Genomic DNA, 25,354 nt, shown 5'->3' with positions numbered 1-25,354 from the left:
ACTATATGTGTAAAAGATTCTACGTGCAATGTTTAAAAATAATATAAATATAATATATACGAAATGGAATATTTAAATTTCCACGAGAAAAGATGTATGAAGAGGAAGAGAAAAAAAAAACATACCGCGACGATCTTACACAAATCAAGCTCGAATTATATAAAATACTAACAAAAAAAGAAAAAAAAAAAATATTGAAGATAAAATTATATATCGTACAAAAATTTCTACGTTTAACATCTAAAAGTAATCCAACGTCTCTACATTTGCGATTTAATATTTAAATCTCGTGAAGAGAAAATGTTTTAACATGGACAAAAAATAACATAGAATCACGCTTCTGCTTCGCCAGGCGCCGTCGTAACAACCGATCATTTATTACATTTTTTTCCTCCCGCCTCGTTGAATTTCAACTCGACCGACCGGCCGCCGTCTTTTCCCGGGGATTGACAAAATAAGATGTTTCGCCGGTGCTGGCTTGATCGCCTCGCGGCGATCAATCTTTTTTTCCCCTCTTTCTCTGTGCGCCAGAAAAAGGCGACGCGGCTACGTTTTCGTCGACAGCACGAAGAACCGGCGAAGACCCATTTTCACGGTGATTTTAGCGGGAAATCTCGTCGCGTGCCGCACGATTCAATTTTCCTCGGTAATATTATGATTTAACGGGGCCGACCAACCGCCTCGAGCGTCGAGAACGCCTTTCGGTCGTTCCACGACGACGCTGCCGACGACGAAGATGACGTAGACAACGATAGCGACAAATCCGAAATAATTACGAATGCGTTGCCACAAAAATATTATGTCGCGTAGAATGTGTGGAAACGATTCGCGAATGTTTGTAATTGCTTAATGGAATTAGTAATTTCGACGAGGTTAGCTTCGTGTAATCGCTTTTGCAATTACGTTTCAACGGGGTGTATTGTTAAGCACTCGGCCTTCCGACATACTTTTCCTGCTTGAATCGGGGAAAAGCATTCGTCGTTGGTACGTAATGCTTTGTAATGGTGAAAAGAAGGTTAAATTGGATTCGCGAGTCATCCTGTGATTGGGGAAGGTACGGGTTCTCTGCTTTTTGTTATTTCTCTTCCTTCTTTCGAACTGCTAGAAAATGAAAGAGGTTGGCTTTTGACAACGAGAAAATGTAGTTTCACTTCTATTTAGATTAAATCAAAATTCTGCTCGGCAATTACATATAGAAAATGAAAATCTTTATACTTATCGAAACAACAATGAGATCGTTCAGACCGCGACAATTAGTTTAATCTAACAATCATTAAAAGATGATTTATTGTAATCGAAATACTCAATTTCTTATTGAAAATTCGACATATAATTTTTAGCGATATTTAATTTCGACATATTAATTAACAATTAATATTATATATAGAAACGTAACACATTATCCAATATGTTTATTCCGCTTATTTGATACAGTTTATGCTTGCATAAGTAAATCCGTGCGGCATATTATGTAAAAATGAATTGCTATGACGAATTATAAATTGCAGGGGGTAATATATCTAACTATATATCGTATCTATCAGTCTATTTTCCCATCGAATTATTCCATCAACGACAATGAAAGAAGAATGTTAATATCAACTGTATGATCACGTATTCAAAATGAAAAGTGTTCGTATAATCAACGATTGCCTTTACACAATTATTCTCCATTGCGAAGTCACATTCGCCGCATGAGTCGCGGGTTGAAAAAGAAACTGCATCGCGGTCAGCGGGCACAGTTTTTATTCGACATTGCGTGGTTAACCATCACCTGTCACGGTGATTAATGGCTTGTACTCCCTAGCGAAGCCCTAGGCCGATTTTTGTCGCCGCTACACTGTTCTGCACTTTATACACTGGTCATTACTCTGTGCGACGTTTTCATCAAAAAGAATTACATATCTCGGACAGTAACGTTACATTAGATCTTTCCTCGAGCCGGCTATAGGGGTTCGTGACTTGTTCTCTTTCGAAAATTGATTCAGGTCTCCTCGGTGAACGATAATCACGCAATATGATACGATCCGTGTCATTGGTTGTTAACGAACGCGGATTTCAAACGTGTAATTTGATTATACGCTATTTATGAATGACGAAAGGACAAAACGTTTCAATTAATGATCCTTCAATCCTGATTCAATAAAATACATTGCGATTTCTCGAACTGTCACTAAATCCATATACGATGTTTATCGTCTAATAGATCGCAAATGCTCGAGTAAAAACGAACGAAAGCTTATTCGATGTTGTTTCATATGATATCCTTTATGCAATAATTAGTTGGATTTAACATGACGGTAATATCGTTCGCAGAAACCCAGCGATAATCGTACGGTTAAAATTATCGATTCTATGTAATTATAAATTATGATATTTCCATGTAATTATAAATTATCTATTGTAATGTATTAATATGATATACATTTATGTCTTTAGTATACATGACTAACATAAATATACCTATTTATTGTAAAGTAATATGAATTTTATAATCAAAAAATTGAAATCGCGTACAAATTGAATAAAAGATATATTGTTTTCAAATTTGTCAGCGAAATATTTCACCGTTCTTGTATGGTAAAATTTGACTGGAGCTTTATTAAATGAACTTTCGTTAAAATCGTAACTTAATACTTTTTAATAAAATGTCAAAAGTTAAAATAAATAACGACTATATTTTATCAGGGATATTAATGTTTTCAACAAAACTAAAAAGAATATTGAAACAAATAGTAAAAAAGCTGAATATATTCCATTTCCTAAACAGTTTCACTTTTATATTTCCAAAAGAATTTCTAATTATTTTTACAACTAACAATCCCGCTGTTTCGAACCTCGATATACCTATGTACATCTAATCTCTCACGTTTGATCATTATTATATGGATGATTCATGAATCAGTGTCAATGATTCGAGAAAACGATATTTCCTATGTGGCTAACGATTCTTTATCGATCATCGGACCGAAACGCAGTAAGTGGAGCAAGATTTGACCCAGCGATGCTGGTTAGAGGTCGGGGAATCGTCGTGAATCGGATGATCCATCCAAGTGGATCGTGGGAGCCTGTGGCTAGATTCGAATCGAGTCTCGGATGTACTCACCTATGATAGTATGCACCCTCACAGACAGCTGTGTCCTGAGGACGATCGAATTTTTTCGGCTGTAACAGAGAAAAATAGAGAACGACATTAATGATCGTGTAGTCGCACATGCAAAACTGACAGAGGATTAACTATTCAAAATTTGTATATTATATATTTATAATTTAAATAGTATAAACAATTCCTGTTCATTGAATTAGAATTATGAATAATTAAAAAACGTCGATTGTTATAAAATTAATATCGTTCACAAAATTTTATAAATGCGTCATTTACTTTTAGGAGAATTGTACTTTTGAACTTAATGGATGAACCTAATCATAGCGAGGTGATGTCAGAATCATAAAGTCAACAAAAATAGACTTGTTACGTTTTCCCCGTGTATTTTTCAAGCGACCAAGTACTTTTATGCGTCACCATATTAACAAGTCTTTCATATCGACCAACTGTGTCTCGATTTTCAACACGTTCTTGGCCATTTGCTGATCCAATAGTACTGACCAATAACACGCCCGTCAAAAAATGGGTTAAGCATTCGAAGAACGTGGCGGATGCCCGTGGCTGAAAAATCATCGGGACATCGCGTAATTACCTCTTAGACGATGGGCCGATACTAATTATTCGTTGTGAATTAATCGAGCCTGCCGGTCGGTAATTACTTAATTGAGGCTGCGTGAGCGCTTGCACAACGCTTGCACCGGCTCGCCGTATAGAACGCGACTCGGCGCGACACGAATTGGGTTAGAGTGGCTCCGCTCGGAATCTGCCTCGTGCACCTTGGCTAGCCGCGGCGAACTTTAAGGCCCTGCGAACCTTCCCACGCCACGCGTCCCTGAGAAACTACGGCGACCGCGTGCACAAAGGATTTCAGACGAGGACGAGAAGACGAGGAAGAAGAACAAGGAAAAAAGAACGAGGGGTGCCAGGGAGGACGAAGAGGAGACCAGAAAAGAGAGAAGACGAAGACACCGGCGCGGCGGCATGAGCGAGCGTCAAACACATCCGGGGCAAAAAAGTCGGCTACGTACGCGCGCGTTAATAATGTTTCCGCTCGTTAAACGAGCGAGACGGAGCGCGATTACGCGTTTTGCTTTTCCCACAAGCTAAACACGTACGTAGAGGATACCGAGACACGGGGCGACGTGGTCGTGTGCAAATGCCCCGTCGTTCGCGGAACACGCTGCACCGGCCGCGATTCTAGCGCGAGCGCGAGGGTCTCCGGAGATCGATCCCCGATTAAGCGCGATTGTGTACGCTGTCTTCATGAAAATTTCAAAGCCGTGATGAGAAATCGTTTTTCTAACGCCTAGCTGTGTGCATCGTCGCAACTGTACAGACTGGAAACGCTGCAGTGTTTAGGAAGGGGGTGAGATTCTTGCGAGACAAAAGTAAAGCTGTGTGCATTGTGCTTAGGAATTACATTTGGTTAACTTCTTGCATATGTATTTCGTTCGACGTTGCGTATGTAAAACTGGTCCAAATTCTAGTGTGCAATGTCAAAGATATTATTTACAGAAATATTGGGGAAGTAGTGGTTTTATTATCGTTAATTAATAAGAAAGGAGAAGTTTCTTAATTGAGATCTTGATTCTTCTTAATTTTCTTAATTTCTCTATCGGTCAGAAGTTTGGAGGCATTAGATACGTGCAGCATAAGATTGAAAAATTTAACAAGAAGACAGCATAGATTTTTTATCACCTTGGGCAACTTGTTCGACGAGAATCTATCAAATTAAAAAAAGTTACTATTGATATTTATACTATAACATTAATTTTGAATTAATACAGATCAGCAGGAAATTTAGTATAAGTACGATTAAGAAAATAATTCCATGGTTCTGTCTAGTAGTATAAAGTATGAGTTTGCAGAAAGTAACATTTTATCGCTAGCTCAATTCCAAGTAAAGTTTGACTGTAGCAATACCAAAATTCAGGAATAAAATAGACATAATATAATTTGATATATTCGTAGAATATAATAGGCGCATGTGAATCACAGATTACTCTCATAACGGGTCAATACAGTTTCTACTAATCGCGAGATTGTATCAGGTACTCCCAGATTCCAGGTTCTCCAAGGATCCGATCCAAGTGGATCACGGAAGTTCTAATATTCAGAAGTCAGAAACATCCATGATCGTCAATAATCGAGAGTAACGAAGGCATTAGGGTTTGTTTCTCAAGCATCAAAATTTTGAAGTACATCGTGATCTTAGCAATATTAATTCGACGATCCTAGGATCTCGAGCACCCTTGGCATACCTTGGTACCCTGGGACCTTGAAGACTATGGCTCCTTTGCGTCGCTAGACTTTGGAAACCTTTCTCGACAACCTTCGAATTTGGAGAATTTGGGAACGCCATAGACTCTAATGCTTCCAGAAACCTAAATCATTCGTGGTTCTAAAAATGCTGGCTACTTGTTAATCTTGCAACGTTTAAATCTGCAACCAGCTTTCTTTCCACGACAGCAGAAATATTTCGATATTTCATAGAGGTTTAATAATCCTGGAATCTGAACACATTCTGGGTGGCTCACATAGGTACGGGTAGAACTTGCGTACATCCTAAATGCCTCTCGTAGCTTTGATACCTCCGGTGACTCCAAATACCTCCAGCACCTGTAGAATTTCCAATCTACAAATTCCAATATTAGTTCTCGGTCCTTGGAGACACTTGCATCTGTAGTACATTAAGACTTTGAAGCTATGTGTGATTTAGATCCGTTACGTACCAAAGTCAAGTCCTTAGAGCTAGCCATTGAAGGAAATAGATCTCTTTCATCGGGTATAAAAAATCTGGCCAAAATTTCAATACCCATATAAACAGGATTATGCGAATAATTAAATAAATGGAATAAATAGAATTAAAGAATAATGATCTTTGTAATCTGATTTTTCAATCTAATTTTAGAAGTTTGAGATATACACCTCTATCTTTTTATTGAAATTTAAACATCGTTTACAATTTCTTGCACAAATATAATTTAATATTTTATGATCGTCACTGTAGGTTTCTAAAAATCCGCTGCACCATGTCCTACTAATCAGAGATATCGCTATTTATGAACACATATATTTAAATGAGAAAAATGCGAATAATTTTTCCTTCTTTTTGATTTCGAACGAGTGCAAGTATAGGCTTCCTAATTAAATGGATTTCCACGAATTAAAGTGCCTACTCTCTTTTTCAGGAAAGTGTGTAGAACGTGAAAGAATAATTATTCGTTTCCTTTACTCATAACAGAACTATAGTATTCCATAAACGAGCATATCGAAGTTAATAATTAAGAATATCACAAGTTAATTAATAAGAAACAAATCACAATGATGCATGCATTACATACTTCATAAATAAATCATTCCAATAGCGATTTACATATCTCACAAGTGCATCTCCACCTAATTTCGAATCGTTGCTTTCAAGAGCATAGAATTTATGTAGAATAATCCACCAGACTGATGTATATGGAATGTCGTTTTCTAAGCAGAAATTTAACCACAATATTTATATATGCATGTATTCCACATCTTGTGCGTATATATTCTACACCTAGAAAAATCTTTCCCGTGTTGAAACTATCAGCATCTTTTAAAAGATTATAGATCGTTGATATACATACATGCTACACCTAAAAACGCCTACCCCATACAGAATCAACGGGATTCGAAATAATTACAGATATATTTGGAAAGAAGTTGTCCTATACGAAAAGCATCAAACATATCTTAAGAAATTATGAATAAAAATATAAATCATAAATAGGTTCTTCGCATTTAGAAAAATCCATCCTAAATCACGAGCATCGATAATTCAAAAGATTTCGTATCAAAGAGCATCGACCCGTTGAAGATTAAATGCGTGTCGTTAATACACGAATTACGAAGTTCGGTGAGACGCGATTGAAAAATATCACGAAGTTTTAAGCAATCCCGGGGATCATATCCGCGCCCGGCAGCAAAACTTTTGATCCTGGCTTGGTTCTTGCCTCGCGGCCCCGGTTATCCCGTAAACAAACCATTTCCATGTGAATCGAGGGGAAAGAAGCCGTGGAACGACTCCTTGGATTCCCTTAAGAGAGTTGACTCACGGGGACAGGGGTTGCTCGAATAAATTAAAAACTTTCCGGCACGGGGCCAAGTTCAATGTCGGCAGTCGACTCGCTTCCGACGACATCCTCGTCGACGTTTATGTTTCCACGTAAACAGACCGCGGTTTCGTTCTCTTTTTCGCGTTGCGTTCAATCTTCGCTCGCGTAATTGCCCCGTATTGTTCCGCGGTAATTGGCCGACAACAGACGTCAACGGACGAACAGGGCAAGCTCGTGTGCTCGTGGAAAGTAGAATCTCGATCTCGCGATAGTCGAGATGGAAGTTTCGAAAGTTATTCGAAAGATACGTAGGTGAAGGGTAGGGGAAGAATCGGATTGAATTTAACGTGGGCTTTGCGGAACGGCGAAGTATAAACGTACTAAGATTTCTCTCCAGCGAAAAGGATGAAAGGAAAATGGTCATTGAGTCTAGTCGTTTCGAGACGAAATGGACGAAAGTGTTAAGAACAGATTTCCGAAGTTTTGGTTTATAGATTAGATTATAGATTTATAAAAGTTCTTTTCATGCATGTTGATAGTAGCTGCTTATTCTTTCGTGTGTTGCGTTGTTTTATCATTTTCGTTAGGAATGTGGCACTTTTTATTTCGTACCGTTTCTACAATGATAAATAAAAATTGAATAAATCCTCGTAGTCGTGGTATTTTACAAAATTTCTTTCCTCCTTCTGACTATGAAGGGTTACAAGAAACGTTCTGTACATCGAGAAACAGATTCTTTATCTTTGAATAAAATGGTGTATTTTCGTATCGATACCGGGAAAAGGAATGCGCAAACACATACAGTGACCTTCGAACGATCTCAGACTGTTGAATACTTCTTTACAGAGGCAAGTGGTTCAAGCTTCGGAGACCTTATGTAAATAATGTACAGAGTAAAAGACCTCTTGGTTCTTGCTTGGTTAAACAAATTCGATTTTCATATAGTCGTTCGTATGTGGTAGATTTTGGTAAAAAGTATGTGAAGAATATAGAATCGTCTTTAAAAAGAACCGTGCAAAAATTTAATTTTATACTAACTTAAACTTGGTTTTTATATTATTAGTTTTTAATATACTGTGCTCTCTTACACAATAATTTACTAATCGACAATATTGATAAATTATAATACGATATAAAATCGATAAGCTAGAAGTTATAGGATCATGTAACCTTCTCTTTTACAATTACAATACACTTCCTTATCCCTAGATGCACCACCTTTAGCAAATATCATCTCAATTTTCAAACGATGTCATTAACCGTCTCGTTCTCCTTAAGACCCCATCAAATATCTCCCTTCCAAAGGAGCATATCACGGGAATTTCTCTAGCAGAACTTTGCCACGTCTGTTCACGTAAGACTTTGAAGTTTGATCATAATCGAATAGACCGGCCGCACGCGAGATCTAAATTTCATTTAAATTCAGAATGAAGGTTTTACCTGAAATTAATGGTAACCTGTCAAGCTTGGTAAGTAGATTGCATTTTCGCCGGGGCTATTACTTGATCAATGATAGTTACAGATATAGGCAAGGAATCTTCCCTAACTTCCTGTACTTTCAAATCTGATACGATTCATTTCCTTGTAAAGTAAGAATGAAATTGCCCCAGTGAACGTATCAAATACAGTTACACACATTAATATTCGGACGCAGCACTATCTCCGTAATTGTTGCTTTGTATAAGAGAGGATCGTTTAAACCTCCTCATGCTTATTTGACAACATGAACCATTTATCGTAGTTTGAAAATACTTAAAGAATTTTTGCCTACAGGCAACGTTTAGTTGTACGACAAATTTTTAAGAAAACGAACGTCGTTCCATTTGTCTTATCAATTCGACGCGATCTTCCTCTTTGTAGCGCTGTATGTAAATTCAATTGACGTGTAAACACTGACCAAATAACTCTTTAGCGAAACACATCTACTCCACCTTGGCGTAAACCAGCCAATTTACAGGCAATCAGCTCGACATAAAATCCTCGTTAATTGTTTCAGCTGTCCCGCAAACCGAACAAACGTAATCCACCATTTCTCGACACTCCGCAAACGTAAACTACACGCGAACAATGGAACTGCTCGAGTCGCCGAAAATCGCCCGCAACTCCATTCACGGTTTATTCTCAAATTTCTCTACGAGTAGCGACGACCGTTGTTGCGTGCTCGATCCGGCTGGCAACGATCTCCGGTCGACTCTAGAACGAACCTCGTTGAGCTGCGGTTGCCCCGGAAAAACAAGCCGATCGTATCGCTGCCTCGGCTCCTCGAGATCGACTCGAGATTCCATGTAAATGCGATCTCACCCTCTCGACGGTGCGGCGCAGCTCGCCAGCACCGAGTGCACCCGCGAGAGAATGAAAAGTGGCCGTGGGGAAACGTTCCCTTGCAAATGGAATGCAAAATCCTGGACGGTGTGTGTCGATGCTCGTGGGAACTTTGCCGTCCGTAAGCACGACGACGAAAGTCCCCGACGAAAGGATTTCCAATCTCCTTTAATGGCGCATTAATCGCGACTCTGCCGAGGGGACGCAACTGGACCAGAAGAGAGAAAAGAGAGGGGAAAAAAGAAAAAGCTACGACGATGGAGGAATCGAGGGAAACGGGTTGGGAAAGAGAAAAGAAACGAACGAAGGAAGAGGTTCGTCGCGATAACCCCCGGATCGAAGCGGTTTTCAATTGACAACGGAGCGACCGATAGTCTGCGAAGTTTCCACCCAGTACCGATTATCGATACTCTTGCGTCGAGCGACGGCTTTGCCGCGCGCCAATTTCTCTCGAGCGTTATGAAGTGGCGTTAAATAGACGCGGCAGAAGCGTCTTTTTACCGGGATGAGTCGCGGGATACTTGGACGAGATGTTAACGGTTAAGAGAGATGAGGTGAGTACATGTTGCGAGAGCTACTTCAGGTGATATTAAGACGATGTCTCTTATGGGTTTATAGTGGCTTGGAGCTGAGATTTATTGGTTCACACGTTGAAATAAGGACGGTCCCGTACGTGGAATAATCATATTACAACATGAAATACAAGCATTTTAAGTACATAACACGTGTATGTATGTATGTAGAAGGAACCGCTATAACGATGTTAATCCAATTAGATAAGAATCAAATAAATGAGTTCTTTTCTCTCATTTTTATAAACCGTAACGTGTTCTTATAATAATAAATGTAGAAATACTTTGCCTTAGATTGTAAGAATCTGCCATTTCCTGTCTATTTCCCACAAATACTTATGTCTGTTTTATAAATAGCATGCACGTATACGTAAATATAATTTATTATAATCTAAAGGAAAGCGTTAGAACATACGTACACGATCCAAGGTATATCTGAGAGAAACTAAAAATACAGCTATAAGTTAGTGACTAGAAATGCTTCGTTTCAATTGTATTTTTTTTTCAAAAACACAGTTGATATTTATATGTACCACTTTGCGTAATTCACATCTAGTCTACTATCAATCATATTCATAAGAACTTTCTGTTACCATTTTCTTAAGTCGCGACCAATTCTGTGATTTTGCTACTCTTTTCTTTTCTTGATATTCTTTTCTTTAAATTCACCTTTAATTTATCAAACCACATCGAGTATTTTGTATAGATATATCTATATTTTCGTGGTCTATACTGCATTCTTCGTAATACGTTTGAGTGTCCTGTAACGAATAGGAAAGAAGGGAAATAGAAAATTAACTCGTTCTTGTCAATAACGATAATATTCATCGGTACTTCTAGCTAGTAATAACAAAAGTAGCGTGAAGAAAGTTACTTAGAGACTAGGCTCTACGTCTTAAGTTCTAGACTCTTGAAATATAAATTAAATTCTTCATACTTCCCGAACACTTTTCCTCGCACAAACAACTGAATAAATATTATTAGTGAAACGTTAGAAATCACGAATTACAAATTAGTACATTTTCGCGTCGCAATAACAAGTTCTATAATAAAAATCTTGTAACATTTTTGTAATTTTAACAAATTAAAACAAATTAATTGTTTTTATAGAATTACGACAAGTTTTGAATTGCAAAATTATGCGCTATAACATACAATTCACTATTTGTAACTTATTAATTTACTAATATTATTATGTAATTGATGAATTACTACTAAAAGTAATTCTAACTTTCACAGGCTAGATTGCTATTAAATAAACATTTCATAAATCGAACTCATTCTTTGTATAAATTTAAGTTTTAACAACAAACAATTATCAATCAACAAGTGTTTCAAATCTTCCAATACAATACCATACATATGAAAACAAATTTCACAAAGAGCAATAAATATTATAATCAATAACTTCTATATAGTCCTGCAAGACCAAATCATCGATATAACGATTAAACAGATCGATAAATTAACCATCCTTGATCCTATCTGTGCTTTACAAAATCGATCGAAACGGTTCAACGCCCTTGTTTCGAACTCGTAAGAAGAGAGAAGAAAGGCCGACCGGAAGCTCAGGCCACGAACAAGCCATCCAGCTATCAGGCACACGGTGTGTTCAACGAGTCGAGCATAATTTCGTTGGTGATTAAAAATGCCAAGCTGTCAAACCGCAGGCGAATACAAACTGCATGAAGCGCGCTGCGTCGTGCGGAATTACCTCGAGCAGCCAGAACTTTCGAGGATCAGGGGCTAATTGGCCTACCGGAAACTATAATGTAACTACTCGAAACTTATCGAAGGGAGAGAAATTTCCAGCAGAACGGCCCCGATATTCTAACAATTATTCCTGAAACTTTCGAGTAACCTCTTGCTATAGTTTCAAAACGATCGGTCTGCAAAAATCTTTTGGATACCGTTGTACGATGAAAATTTCCAAATGCAGACAGTTTCAATTAAAGTTGTAAAATTCTGTAAGTAAATTGGTAGGGAATAATAGATATTATACGATTTCTTAATAAAATACGCTATTATTATTTGTCTCTATGGTATCGTATAATACAATTTAGTTCCAGGCCATATAAGCCAATGAAAAGACAAGTTTTCCTGTTTAATGCCACATTTAACGAATCTGTGGAACAATCGTCATGAAAATTTCGTCGTAAATCGGCTTAAACTCGCTTCGTGCTCGCCGAGTTTCTTCATTCGCTATCTAAATTTCAGTCGAAGTTCAAGTATCTTCGAATTAAGTCTGAATCCGAGTATTTAGGTTAAACCCGAGTTAAGTGCAAGTTGGGCTAAATTTAAGCGAAACCTGAGTCACGTTCGAAGCATGTCGTAGCTCTGTTCTTGAATCAACTCGAATTTGCGGAGATCGCGAAAATCATACGTTACACCTATCGCGCGGATAATTTAAGAAACGCTGATTCAAATACGAATTTTACTCAAAACTCGAATTAAAATTTGACTCATTGTCAGCGAGGAAAACAGTCAAAGTAGAAAGAATTCTTGTGTGTGTTATTCAACAAACTTTCGACAAAATTCGACGAAGGCTCTTGAACCTCGGCCAATTCGTAACCCTTTGTCACGCCGCGAACCTGCCAATTGGCCATTGCCATCCCGCTAGCCGTGTTAAACGCACGGAAATGCTATACTATTGCATGAATTAGAATCATCGAGAAAAACAACTCAGTAGACGTAACAGAAACTCGTTATGTTCTGGCAATTTTTGATATTACGTGAACAAGCATGTTGGCTCCGTTAGATGTTAATTAGGATCACGATACTTCAAGCGACATTTACGACAGTTGGAGAGATTTATCTTGAAAATAAACGTACAGTTTTATATTACGTTCTATTATTGGATGCATTATAATTCTTAGGTGAATGATATTGAAGACGATACATGGATCGTTTTCATGCAACCGATTCTTAAAAAATATCACCTTCGATATTAAAATGTAAAATAAAGGAAAATAAAATATGTAAATTTCTTCGGCGTTGAAATTAAAAATTCAGAGAGATAAATAATATAAATTCCTTCGATAATAAAAATGGAAAGATATCCAACTTTTCAGGGACGCAGTTTTTTAATTTAGAAAATTATTTAAGATATTTTTTAAGAGTAGATGTATCAGGTATGCTGAAATCTTAACAACCTCACCTTTAGATTGATTTTCAAGATAAGTTTTGACATTTTTACATCAGAATCTCCAACTACTCCGAGTAAGCCTAGCACGTAGACCATAAGAAAACCAAGATAGAGTAAACTAGCGCTTCATAAATTCAAAGATAAGCCATGAATTTGAATTATTTATCTCGTATCACTTCCACGATCTCCACTTCGATTACGAAACGATCACTATTCGAGTAGCTTCTCTCATTTCACCTGCTAACACGAAACTTTACACGTCATATTATGCAAGACAACAAAGCACTGAAATAAAGCGTTTTACAAGATCTGCCAAGAGTTAGTACTTGAAAACAAGATTCCACATTCCATTCTTTGCTCACGAGTATCGGCCTTCGTAGTGTCAGCGACATCGTTCGACGATACGATATTAGTTCGGAAGCCCTAGATTTGTACGCAGATGCCAATAACCACCATTTCCTCCCATTTTCCACGAGCGATTTTTATCATCATGCTACTATAATAGCAAAAAATATTCTCTTTTCTTTGTATAAAACTCCCATGGCAATGAATTCCATCTATTTTCAGCTATTTTCATCCCTGAACAACTGTCTTATTTGATATATCAAAATATCAAAAATTACCTCAACTGATCCTCGAAACAATTTTACTTGGCACAACCTGGTGCAGAACGAACCGGTCGGTTTCGAACAAGGCCGTAGTCATTGATTTACACACCGTCGAACGACGAATTAATTATCGTTAGGACGAACCAGTCGGTTCAAATCCCTCGAATATCCGGAATTCACCGGCACGAACGGAGGACACGGTCGATTAACGCGCGGGAATAAATAATCGCCGGTGATGAACGAACGATTACGCAAGAATCCTAGGCCGGGCAACGCGCGCGTAAGGTCACCTCTGTCTTTCCCCTTTTCAGCCCATAAATCACTTAGGAATTAATCCCTCTAATTGGTGCGGCGGTATTTAAATCGACGACGCTCGGTCGCTACCGTGGTCGAGGAGAATGCGGACGTGCGTGGAAAACGCGCGCACACGCGTCTGCCCCCGAGCACCGAGGACATGTTTTTACGCGGTCGATTTAATTCCCTCGTTTATAATTAGTCGACGCTTCCCGGTCGACACCACCAGCTGGATTCTGGGATCGTCAACGGCGATAATTCGAGCTTTCAGCGTATCATCTGCAGATGGAAATATTTATTGCGAAAGATAAAGTTAAGGTAACGATGGTCGTGCGATGTAGGAAGATGTTTGCGGCTTTGGTTTCTGCCTCTTGTCGAAGGAAGGAAAGTACGATTTCGGAGAAAATGATTTACGAGCTATTCCGAGACATTCGTACAGAATTTGTATGGTTTTTTGTTAATTAGCGAGGAAGATTAATCGTTCGTAGGTAAACTAGGTCATTCGGAAGATGAACAATTTACTCCGTTACCTAACTACATCGTTTAAATTCTGAAACTCTTCAATCTCAAATACAGAATACTTGACGAATTTGTCACCGAATTCTCGTTATTTCACAAGCAGTAAAAATGTTTCTAGTTTCTGATGAATTTTACAGAGAATGTTTGAAAAATATGACGGAACTTTTAAAATTTAATTGCCACGTGCACACGACCAACATCGAGTACCACGAGTATCGATTCGAACGCCGGCTCGATGACAATTCACGTCAATTTAAGTCGTCGGTGACGAACGAAACGCGACGGTGATACGTGAAAAGATTTCCAGCTCGTTCAAAAGCAACAATCACGGCGGATTGGAATCGAATAATGGACGATCGAAGTAGAAACGGGCGGCGTTGGGGTTTTCTTTTGCACTCGATCGCCCCGTGATCACGTTGAAAAGAATCGAACGCTAGAAAATGGCGATTCCCGTGGATTTATGCTTGCACAGAAGCTATTCCCTGTCGTCTCGCCACGTATTATTAACTTTCGAGGATTCGCTTCATGATAATTAAATTTACTCTTCCGAGCCAACTTTTTATTATCATTTTCTCATTAGTAGAAAGCTGACCTGGATCTTTTCGCACAATCACTTACCAACTAATAATATTGTATTAATGAATCGACTAGTTAGAAATTACAAGTTAAGTATAGACTTTTCTTTCCTAAATTTCACAATTTTACCTTCCAAACACTTTCAATTTGAAAAAACTCGCATCGCTCTTCGACAACGCAGAACTTCCTTTCGTCCAGCAACGATCTTTCGGGAATCAAATCTTCGAATCGCAAAAGGTATGTACGCGTTTCCGCATCGATACGAAACAGACATCAATATTCATTACCTGTTGCAAAACTCATCATCGCGATTGATTTTTCAAGCGCAGCGTAATTGTTGTCACTGTTACCTGGGACAAAGCCGATGGGACTACCCGGTAGTCCTTTCTGCATTCGATTCATCGTTCGATCATCAGGATTCAACGGATAGCGCGGCTACCTGATCGATGATCGATCGACGCGTGCTCGTGACGGCACGCTTCCGTTCCGTTTTCGACGACGTTGCAGAAAACTCGACATTCGTACGACTTCGGCGAATCTCATGAAAAACGAGGAACGAATAATACTGTTCGTCGAGTTTTCGAAGAGTCGAGTCACGGTCCGTGATCGACGATACACACGCGAGTGAAAGTCAAGGAACGAACAATCGTGGCCGGGTGTCATCGAATCGTGAACCGTTTCGTGATTGCGGGTATCGTCAAGTTTCGGCTCGGAGGGTTGACACAATGGGAACTTTCCTTTCGAAACGATCTTGCTGCCTTCTTAGCTTGTTTATGGTGCGATATGAGGTCTTTTTTCGAATAGAAGTTGTTTCGATGTATAGGTGTGTATAGGGTTTGGCAAGAGGTGAAAGCTTGGGAACAATGTTTAGAAAAATATATTCGAGAAAATATTTGAAGATTGTCGAATAGGTACTTTATCGTTTAGTATCTACAAAATCATGAAGGTATATTTTGAAGAATATTTTCACATCGACAAATTATTGGGCAAATGTAAATCTAAAATTTATACAATGATGTACTTGTAAAAAGAGATAATGTACTTTTAAAAACTAAATACGTACGTAGTTATCCTTCGATCGAGAAAATATTTTTTATATCTTGGTTCATATTTTATATTATATATCTTATATCTTATATTATATGGATATTAATTAAATATCTTTAATTCCTAAAAGATATTTTATCTAAAATATTGCGATATCCCTTTGATACATTGACAAAATGATATGTAAGTTATTTCATTTACATCCCTCGATACCGTTGCTTGTAGTATACGCAACTTTGTCGCATTATTTCTATGCTTGATCCTTAATGAACCAAGATTCTTTACGTAAATTTTACTAAATATCTTCACAACAATTCCAATAAAAGGAAATAAAAAGATATTCAAAGATTTTATCTAAAGCGATCGACTTTCCCCGACTAGTCCGATAAAAAGAGCGTGACACAAGACAGAGAAAAAGAGAAAGAGAGTACTCTCTAAATCAAAACTGTCAGTCGCTTGCGCGTATTACATCCATCATATCGAACGCAGGAAAATGATCGATCCGTCCCATTCAGGAACGTTTCGATCGATCGACTGAAAGTCACGGAAACCGGGCCAGGGAACAAATTCCAAATCGGTTGAAACTAGTTGCGCCGCTTCTTGGCAAGAAAAATGTAGCCTCGATTCCTCTAAATAAACTTTTCACGGACGAGAGAAGGAAAGTACAATTCCACGAAATAATTTCACTGGCGATAATTTTTCAAGCTTAAAGCTCCCTTACCCAAAGATTTATCAACTGCCAATATTATTCAATTGATAAGCGACAAATAGTAAGCTACAGATTTTTGTTTTACAACTTTGCAATTTCATACTGCATAGAATGATCAAATAGCTGTCAATTTATATCATCTTTTGTCTTTTATAATTTTGTAATTTTACGTCAAATGGGATAATTGGACACTGTGAAATTTGTAAAAGTTGTATTATCCGATTACATAAGAAAATCTACTGGTATTAATAATTTCTAACTAGCAACTTGACAAATTTCGCTAATGGTAAACTACACCTCATAACTGTAACATTTCTGAAAAATCTTTTATACCTTGTGATATTACTTTTATTATTGTTGTATTATACAAAAAAGATATATAAATTATGCTCACTGCAATGAACAAAATTGGCGTTTACGACTGTTCCATGATTATAGAATATAGCGTAACAGAATATTTTATTATACGAAAAACGAATTCCATATAGAATAAAATAATATTATAACGATAACTTTCATAAATTAAACTGTTCTATTTTCCAGACTTCTTTCTTCTCGCGTTCTATCCTATATCTTTGTATAAAAATTACAAAATTAGAGCGACCGTGTAATTGCGAGCACCGGTATATTAATTGAATTGTGCAAGAGAAGCCCTAGCCAACGAAACGGGATTAAAAATGATCGAAGAGCGTTGATCTCGATATTCGCGAAGAATTCGTTGAAGCACCTCGATCGATCCCATCCGAGATGCCCCTCCGACGTGACCATTCGCCCGTTCGTTCCAATTATTCAAATGCACCCTTGCACCTGTTGCATGGCAGATGAGGCTGCGCCGTGTTTCGCGCCGCCGAGCCGTTTCGCCCCCGCGCGCTTTCCGAATAATTACCGTGGATGCGGCCGGAAATATTTCACGCACGGACTCCGTGGGAATTCCGTTCGACGATCTTTAGCGTATCGACTAGCCGGAGGCATATTTTTGTTATGGAATTTTGGAGTAACTCGATGGAGCGGTAGATCTTCGTGATGGTTTATGATATAGAGATATTTTTGTTATGGAAGTGGAAGTTGGAACACAGTATGGATTAATAGTAGATTTAAGTCAATATACAGAGTGGCCCAGCTAGATGGAATTACCTAAATATTTGCTTTATTTATCGTCGGTCTTGGAATCTCGGAAGAATATTAGCTCGAGAAAAATGTCTTTCTAACATTACTCGTGTCCCTTGAAATAGCGTAACTATGTCCTGAGAAATTTTGCCATACAACAATAAATAAGACGTATATTTCGGTGATTCGATTTAGCTGAGCCAGTCTGCGCACTGTACTGATTTTAAACGTTAAGTCGCTTTAGTCGAATTAGTCGTTCAGAATTTATTTATCTTGTTGCTCTGGATATGAAGTTATTAGACTGATCAAAAGTTGAATATTCTAAGAAATGTTTTATACATATATACGTAGGTATCAGTAGTTGAACTACTAGAATATTCGCTGTTGCCAACACGAGTAATTCGGAATGAAGCGCATGCTTCGAAACGTAAGAACAAAATTACAGAACGTAGGTGTCGAACAATTTATATATGTAGTGTTATAAAACCAATAAAAAAAAAAAATCCCCCTTAATATTTTAGAATATTCATTATCGCAAGTAGATAATTCTATGCCGCAAAGTGTATCATGAATTAATTCTCATTACATAATCCTAGCTAAGCGATTCCGCATAAAAAATTCAACAGTACCTTACAACTATATTCTTGCAGAGAACCTAGCATTTTCCGGAACCACTTAATTCGATCTTCTCATTAAGAAAAGGAACAATAACCCAGTTTAAGTTTCGCAATTACCTGAACGTTAATTTTGCAAAAAAAAGTGTAAACCCTTTTCTTTTTTTCACGATACGATATGAACGCAAATGTTAGATCAAGGCATATCCGACAAAGACTAAACCCTCGACAAAGTAACACAGTAACTACTTATTAATTCATCCTGGAAGCACAAGTCTCTCGTGAACTCGAGACATCGGGCAAACTTTCCAATCAAGCAGAAACATCCTATCGCCTAACCCGGCGATATATCCATCAAACTGATCAAACAATGTCAGCACAACGATCCAGAATAATTTACCAGTAAGGTGGCATCCCGTGGTCGCAGTTTCATGTCCTCGAAGTAACCCAAACGCAGCGGTGCACTCAGCTGGATCACTGTTACTCAATCACGGCGTACACTGTGCACAGATTTCCAAAGCATCACCGTTCGAAGGACAGATAAGAATAAGGACGAGCGAAGAGAAAACACAAGAGCACGATCACGATCACGTCCTCGCTGAAGGAGAGAGAACACTCGCGACGTCCTCGAGGTCTAGGCAACGACTGGCTGCTACCAAGATGGTCTGTTGCCGGCCTGGTCCCCGCGTTCGCCACAATAGAAACTGGTGGGAGATCAAAACGCTGACTGGCCGCTAATGCACGCGTATATACACTACACGCGTTGCTCGCGCGCTACACCACGTCTGTTCGTCGGTGCACGCGTGCATTCTCGAGGAGAAGGAACAAGAGAATGCAACTACGGTTTGATGCACGTGTGGGTCGTTCGCGGAAAATCCAGCTGGAGGAGGCTTGGTCGGTGAACGAATGCCAGTTTGCCAAAAGTGTAAGTGGACACGCGATTGCGTAACAGGATAACGGTGTGCTACGATGAATGAATAAGTCGAGGCGTAACGAAGCACTAATGAATCGATTCACGGAACGTTGCTACCAGTTGAATCGTGTGTGGGTATATCGTGGCGATGGAGTAAGGGCGCTTCGAGGTGCACTTTGTGTGCTTCAGAGACGAGAGTGTGCGCTCGATGGGCGGCATTCGGGAAATTGAGAAGCTCGTAATTAGACTACGATTGTTTATGTATTTTTAGGAAACTTAAAGACGCTAAAGCTCGTAGGATGTATACGTAATATGCAACAGTGTTCGAAATATCTAAAGTATTTACAGTACAGAATCCTGAGATCTTAATTTAAAAAGTCGAATTTTTGAAGCTAACAACATGTGAAATCGAACCTTTCGAAATTTCAGTCATCCAGTTCTCGAAAATATCGAGGTTTTATAAAATTTTATAAACTCGGAGATCGATCGATGAATCTCTTCTGAATGTCTTATTGTAGCATTTAAATAAGTTGAATCACGATCAGAGTCTTTGCTTCGAGAACATTATTCTTCCCGATCCTTCTTAATCGATGTTTAAATCTAAGCAACGTTTCACGCTCACGTTTACTATTCGCTTCTCACCTTCGTACCTACATATATACCTTTCTCCATGAATGCATCGCATCTATAGCATCTGTATCATGCGTACAGAGAATATGGGAACATAATATAAACGTGCGTATTCGCGCGAACGCGACGCCGGTGTGGCAGCGTTTAATTTACTTAACACGGATATGCAACGCAGTCTGTGGTATCGTCCACGCTCCAGTAATTACGCATGCAATTTCACTGCAAGGCCCTTAGGGCACGTCGAGGTCGAGCGATCTCTCGGCGCCAACTCCCCAACAATTTCGCTTTTCGAATCGAGACCAGGCCGGCATTGATCGAGCATAAAACATCGTCCATGCTTCTCGACCGTATGCAGGCCTGACTGAAGCAGGAATATAAATGTACGAACAAGCGACGACCGGTCGCAATTTATGGTCGTCAAAAATTGATTCGATCACCGACCCAGTTTTCTAAAATTCTGACTATGAAGTCTGTAATGAAAGATTGTTCTCCGTGAAATCGATCGTCTGTTTAAAAAAGATGATCTCCCTCGTACTAAATTTTTATCAGGTGTAAGTGTTATAAATAATGTGTGGATAATTGTGATTTTTGTGCTTTATAACGTTAATAAGCCATTTCTAAGAGATAATGCAAATTTCTTATTTTTATTTCATAGCTTTTATTATCAATATATTCCGCAATCATTTGTTTGTGATATCTATTAGATTTATTCGTCTACGACACGATGAATGGAATTCAGCAATCGTTAGCTTGCTGAATACCGATATCTGTTACGATTATTATCAGTTTGTAATATAATTCTATGATTTGCAACTGTATCAATTTCAACGAGTATTTTTCACGAACATAGGCTTTAAAATAAGATTGCACTTCAGTCAAGAATGATTTGTTTAAGAATTTTATGGTTCGTTAGAGAAGGATGTATCTGGTGTCCTATTTGGTAAGAAAGGGTGAACGTATGTGTGTAAATGTATTCGAACCACTGATTTTCTCGAGCTATTTTCTGTTGCGTAAGTTGCAGTAATCTATGCTACACGCACCAATTTAATCTTGCGTGGCTGATGACAGATATACGCACCGCAAGAATATATATTATTTAATAGCGATACTTTGGTTGGAATGGCGCAATTAATTTCTAACAGAGTATTTGGGTCTTTTGAAGAAACAGGATTAGTGAAAGATACGTTACTATTATTCTACCGTTAAAAATTAAAGAAAAAATAAATTGTGTGTCTTGGAAATGAAAGAATTAATTAGCGATGTCGACGATGAATATCAATCTTAAAAAATATATATCCTTTGTAAAAATATTTTTTAGAAATACAGCACTATATTAATGATGCTCGTTAGATCTTTTGCGATCGCTGCTTTTACGCTTAATGTCTCTTCGACGTGGTTAACAAGGAATAAAACTGTTGGAATCGAGTTTGAAAACGATAAAGATATTGCGACGTAAAACGGAAAACTCGGGAACTTTGGTAAAAATTGGTTTGTTACAACGCGTTTCCTTCTTGCAAACAGACGAAGCAAACAATTCCGCGTAAGATTAATAAACTGAGAAACTTCTTGTAAGTTGTTAGCTCAGTCTCGTTTCGTGGCAGATCGTTTAAGAGACGAGTGTTTTCTCGAAAAATTGTTCTGTAATTGAAAGATCGAGGAGTCGGATAATGTAAGTACGAAGACGCAAGCTTTTTAAACTTCCGAGATATTGAATATCACGAAGTATCTGAAGGGAAATTCTAGCCACTTTGCAGAAATAAATGTCAAAGAAATATTCAATGAAAAGTAAGAATTCTCTTTATTCTGATAATAAAAATAATTAAAAGAAACAAAGAGAAAGATGCCAAAACAAGCTGTTGAGTATCTTCTTCAGGGTCGAAATTCCATAACAGTGTATGAATGTTGTACGAAAGTATGTCATGATATTTCTAAAGAAAATTCAAATCATCTTGCAAACACAATGTTAAATAAATACACAAAGAAAGATAGTAAGAATCTTAATAATAATTCCAAAAAAAAAAAAAAAAAGATACAGAGGAATGTCTATAAAACAAAAATCCATTTCCAGTTACAAACTAATAAACTCGAACATATTTCCGCAACTATAAATTAAGCAGTTTTAATTGAAGACGTTTAAACGAAGCGCCTATTCCAAAGAAAACATAAAACACTCTACACACTGTAAAGGAACGAAATCGTATAGCGATATTATAGCTCTGTATGAATATTAGATCCTAAATGCCGTTCTACAAATCGAGAAAATCAAAGGAAACTCATTAGCATCCGCGTCTTAACAGGATTATTCTTAACACTGTTACAAATGCCTTTGAAGAAAGGTTTAGCGCAGCAAGGCGCTAACGTATCCTCTACCATTAAGAGAATGCCGTTTATTTTTAAATCTTTGTTTAAGAAAGAGAAATTCTATAGGTATAACGCTACCAATTATTAGTAACGTGCCTAATCTTACAAACTGGCAACGGGTAGTCAATAATTACCATGAAAGTACATCATTATGTACGACGATCGATCGTGACAAATAACGATACCGTGTAATATGCAACATTTACTGTTACTGCTTCCTCAATTTACGGCTGCCCGATAATTACATCCGTATTATTCATACCTACGCACCTCGTCGCAGCTAAACCTTAGAAAATGAAACCATTATCGCTTTCGTGCCATCGTTTTCAATGTTACTTCATTGTAAGCTGCGATCCAGCTACGTATTAGTTATTTTGAAGAATATGGGGCTGCAATGCCATTCCATATAATTGTGGTACTCGTATAACACATTCAGATGATTGTTACCGCGTTATCGTATAATGCGATTGCGAAATTGCTTTAGAAAAGACGTCTATGTGACAGTAGATGTCAGAGGTGCAAAACCAGTATTTTGTCGTTGTTCTGCCGTGTTCGCCTTCTATGTTTTGTTGCAAGCTTGGCTCATTTGTAACACGTAAACGTGTGCATTTAGGAAGTAGTTCGAAAATCAAAGTTATACATTTATCTCTGTACAACCAGCAAGACTTTATATACCGACTATACAGAATTAATTGTGTTACTTCAAAGAGAGATTTATCTTAGTTTTTGCGCCGTGGATACCGTAACTGGAATTCGTATCACGCGAAACATATTTTTCATTTTATAATTGGAAAATGTCGAACAAAAATAAAATGTTGGAAAAAGATACTGAAAGTATTACAACGTTATAAATTATAATTCAAGCGGTCTTTATAAAATAACGACGTCGATCATTTATTCGAACTACATTTAATTCCATACTTAGGTGAAATAGATTCAACAAATACGTGGCTTTATGTAGTTATGCTGATTCAGATTATACCAAACTGCATTAATAATAGAATCTATCGCACCTCAATGGTCTATTTCAGATCTTGCGAAGATATAAATAAACTTTATTTCCGTGAATATTCCGTGAATCTGTGTTGCTTCTATATCTCTGGTGACGTCGAATTTCTACGATTCAACGTTTCCTCCTTTAGTAGAATATTCACTTGAAAATCACGTGGAAAAATATTTTACGAGAACATGGTCAGCGGATGATTCAACGTATCTAGTTAGATCTAAAAGAAAGTTAAATTTCGCGTAAAAATATTTTCCGTCCTGTTCACGAATTCACACTGAACTAACTCATTTTACTCTCGGCGTAATAATGCTTCAACATATTCTACATTTCAAGAGGAAATTACGTTATACAGTAATATCGTTTACTACAAATTTACTCGTGAATTGCAATTCCACTGTTAAAAGCTTTCTTTCTACATTCCAGATACATAGTCTCGTTTCCTTAATAATCTTAATGTAGAGAATCCCAAATGACTTTGTACTTAACAAGATATTACCGCAGAACGGAAGAACACACAAAATTAATTACAAATAAAAACTATCCAGGAAAAATTGTATAAATTCATTCTTGTTAATTTTATCACTCTTATGCCAATTAGTGGCTGAAGAAAATATATATCGTAATATAAAATAGTTGAAGAAGAAAATAAGGCAATAAATTCGAAGATACAAGCCTTTTACAAATAGATAATAGATTCTAAAGTAGAATGTTTTCTAAAAAAATGAACGGTATTGGTTTAATTGTTATATTAATTCGACTTAATTAAAATTACACTGCATAATTAACGTTATCAATATCTTTTAATTGTTCAGAAAGTCTACGAAGGTAAATTGATCAGATTGATGCATAGTTTCGACGTAGAATCGATCGACGACGTATTGAATTCTAAAGAAATTATAAATTTTTCGTTATAATCGTTTTCATTAACAAATTATATCCAGGTAAATAGATGTTCTATTCGATTTCGAAAACTTGTCAAGAAGAAAGAACAAGGACAAAAATCAAGGGACACTCGAATCTAATTACAGTTCCCAAACTCACCAAACGGCATCTCCATAAATCACAGGGTTTATCTCTTTATTCACCTGGCTGCGAGTCACATTAATTTTCCTGCGATCTCGAAGAACACACTTACACCAACTATTTTAATGTATTTTCAAATTATCTTTTTTCCAAATATTTCATTCACATAAGATCAAACTTGAATGGAATAACTTGTACTCGTGCATCTTCTTTTATTTTATTTTTAGATTCGGTGAAAGGACAAATGCCAGAGACCATTCACTGTGGTTAGCCGGATGCTTCTGGATAGAACAAATCGTTAATCTTCGGTTGTTAGCTAAAATGGCGCGATACGTATCTCAGAGTTTCTGTTGCAGACGGGTGATTCGTTTGGAGTTTAGAGTACAGGTTTCATAGCGACTCCTTGTGACATTTAATGTAGCCGAAACGTTTGTTACGCCCAGCTTTGCCATGGACGATAAATATTTAGCCTAAGAAGAAATCGTAGTGAGTGTCTCTCGATCGAAGAGTCAATGAGTATAAAAACACAAGACGCAGTTAAGAAAAAATAAGGAAATTGAGTGACATATCAAAGCGAAAAAGGATTAGACACTCTATCGCGTCTTTATCGAATATTATCGAATATTGCTATTGGTAATTTACTTTTCGGTAAGATTCGATATGTTAAGATAAATTTCTGCAGATGTAAATAGAAAAAATATCTAAAAGTAAGAA

At 37.5% G+C, this 25,354-nt stretch overlaps 1 protein-coding gene across 4 annotated transcripts in view; it reads right to left on the bottom strand.

Moving 5' to 3' along the window:
* The window catches only part of Fhos (Formin homology 2 domain containing), a 241,577-nt gene that overhangs the window by 80,466 nt on the left and 135,757 nt on the right, over window positions 1–25,354 (bottom strand). For 3 of the 4 annotated variants that reach the window (XM_072022637.1, XM_072022646.1, XM_072022619.1), the window contains exon 3: window positions 3,107–3,165. In XM_072022637.1, the coding sequence (XP_071878738.1) occupies window positions 3,107–3,165 (59 nt within the window). Of the gene's footprint in view, window positions 1–3,106; window positions 3,166–19,107; window positions 19,359–25,354 lie in introns of those variants that run through there. The other variant, XM_072022627.1, reaches the window with a different exon arrangement.

Source organism: Bombus fervidus, chromosome 1 (assembly GCF_041682495.2).
Source record: "Bombus fervidus isolate BK054 chromosome 1, iyBomFerv1, whole genome shotgun sequence".
Lineage (NCBI taxonomy): Eukaryota > Metazoa > Arthropoda > Insecta > Hymenoptera > Apidae > Bombus > Bombus fervidus.
This window is presented reverse-complemented; position numbering and strand designations above follow the sequence as displayed.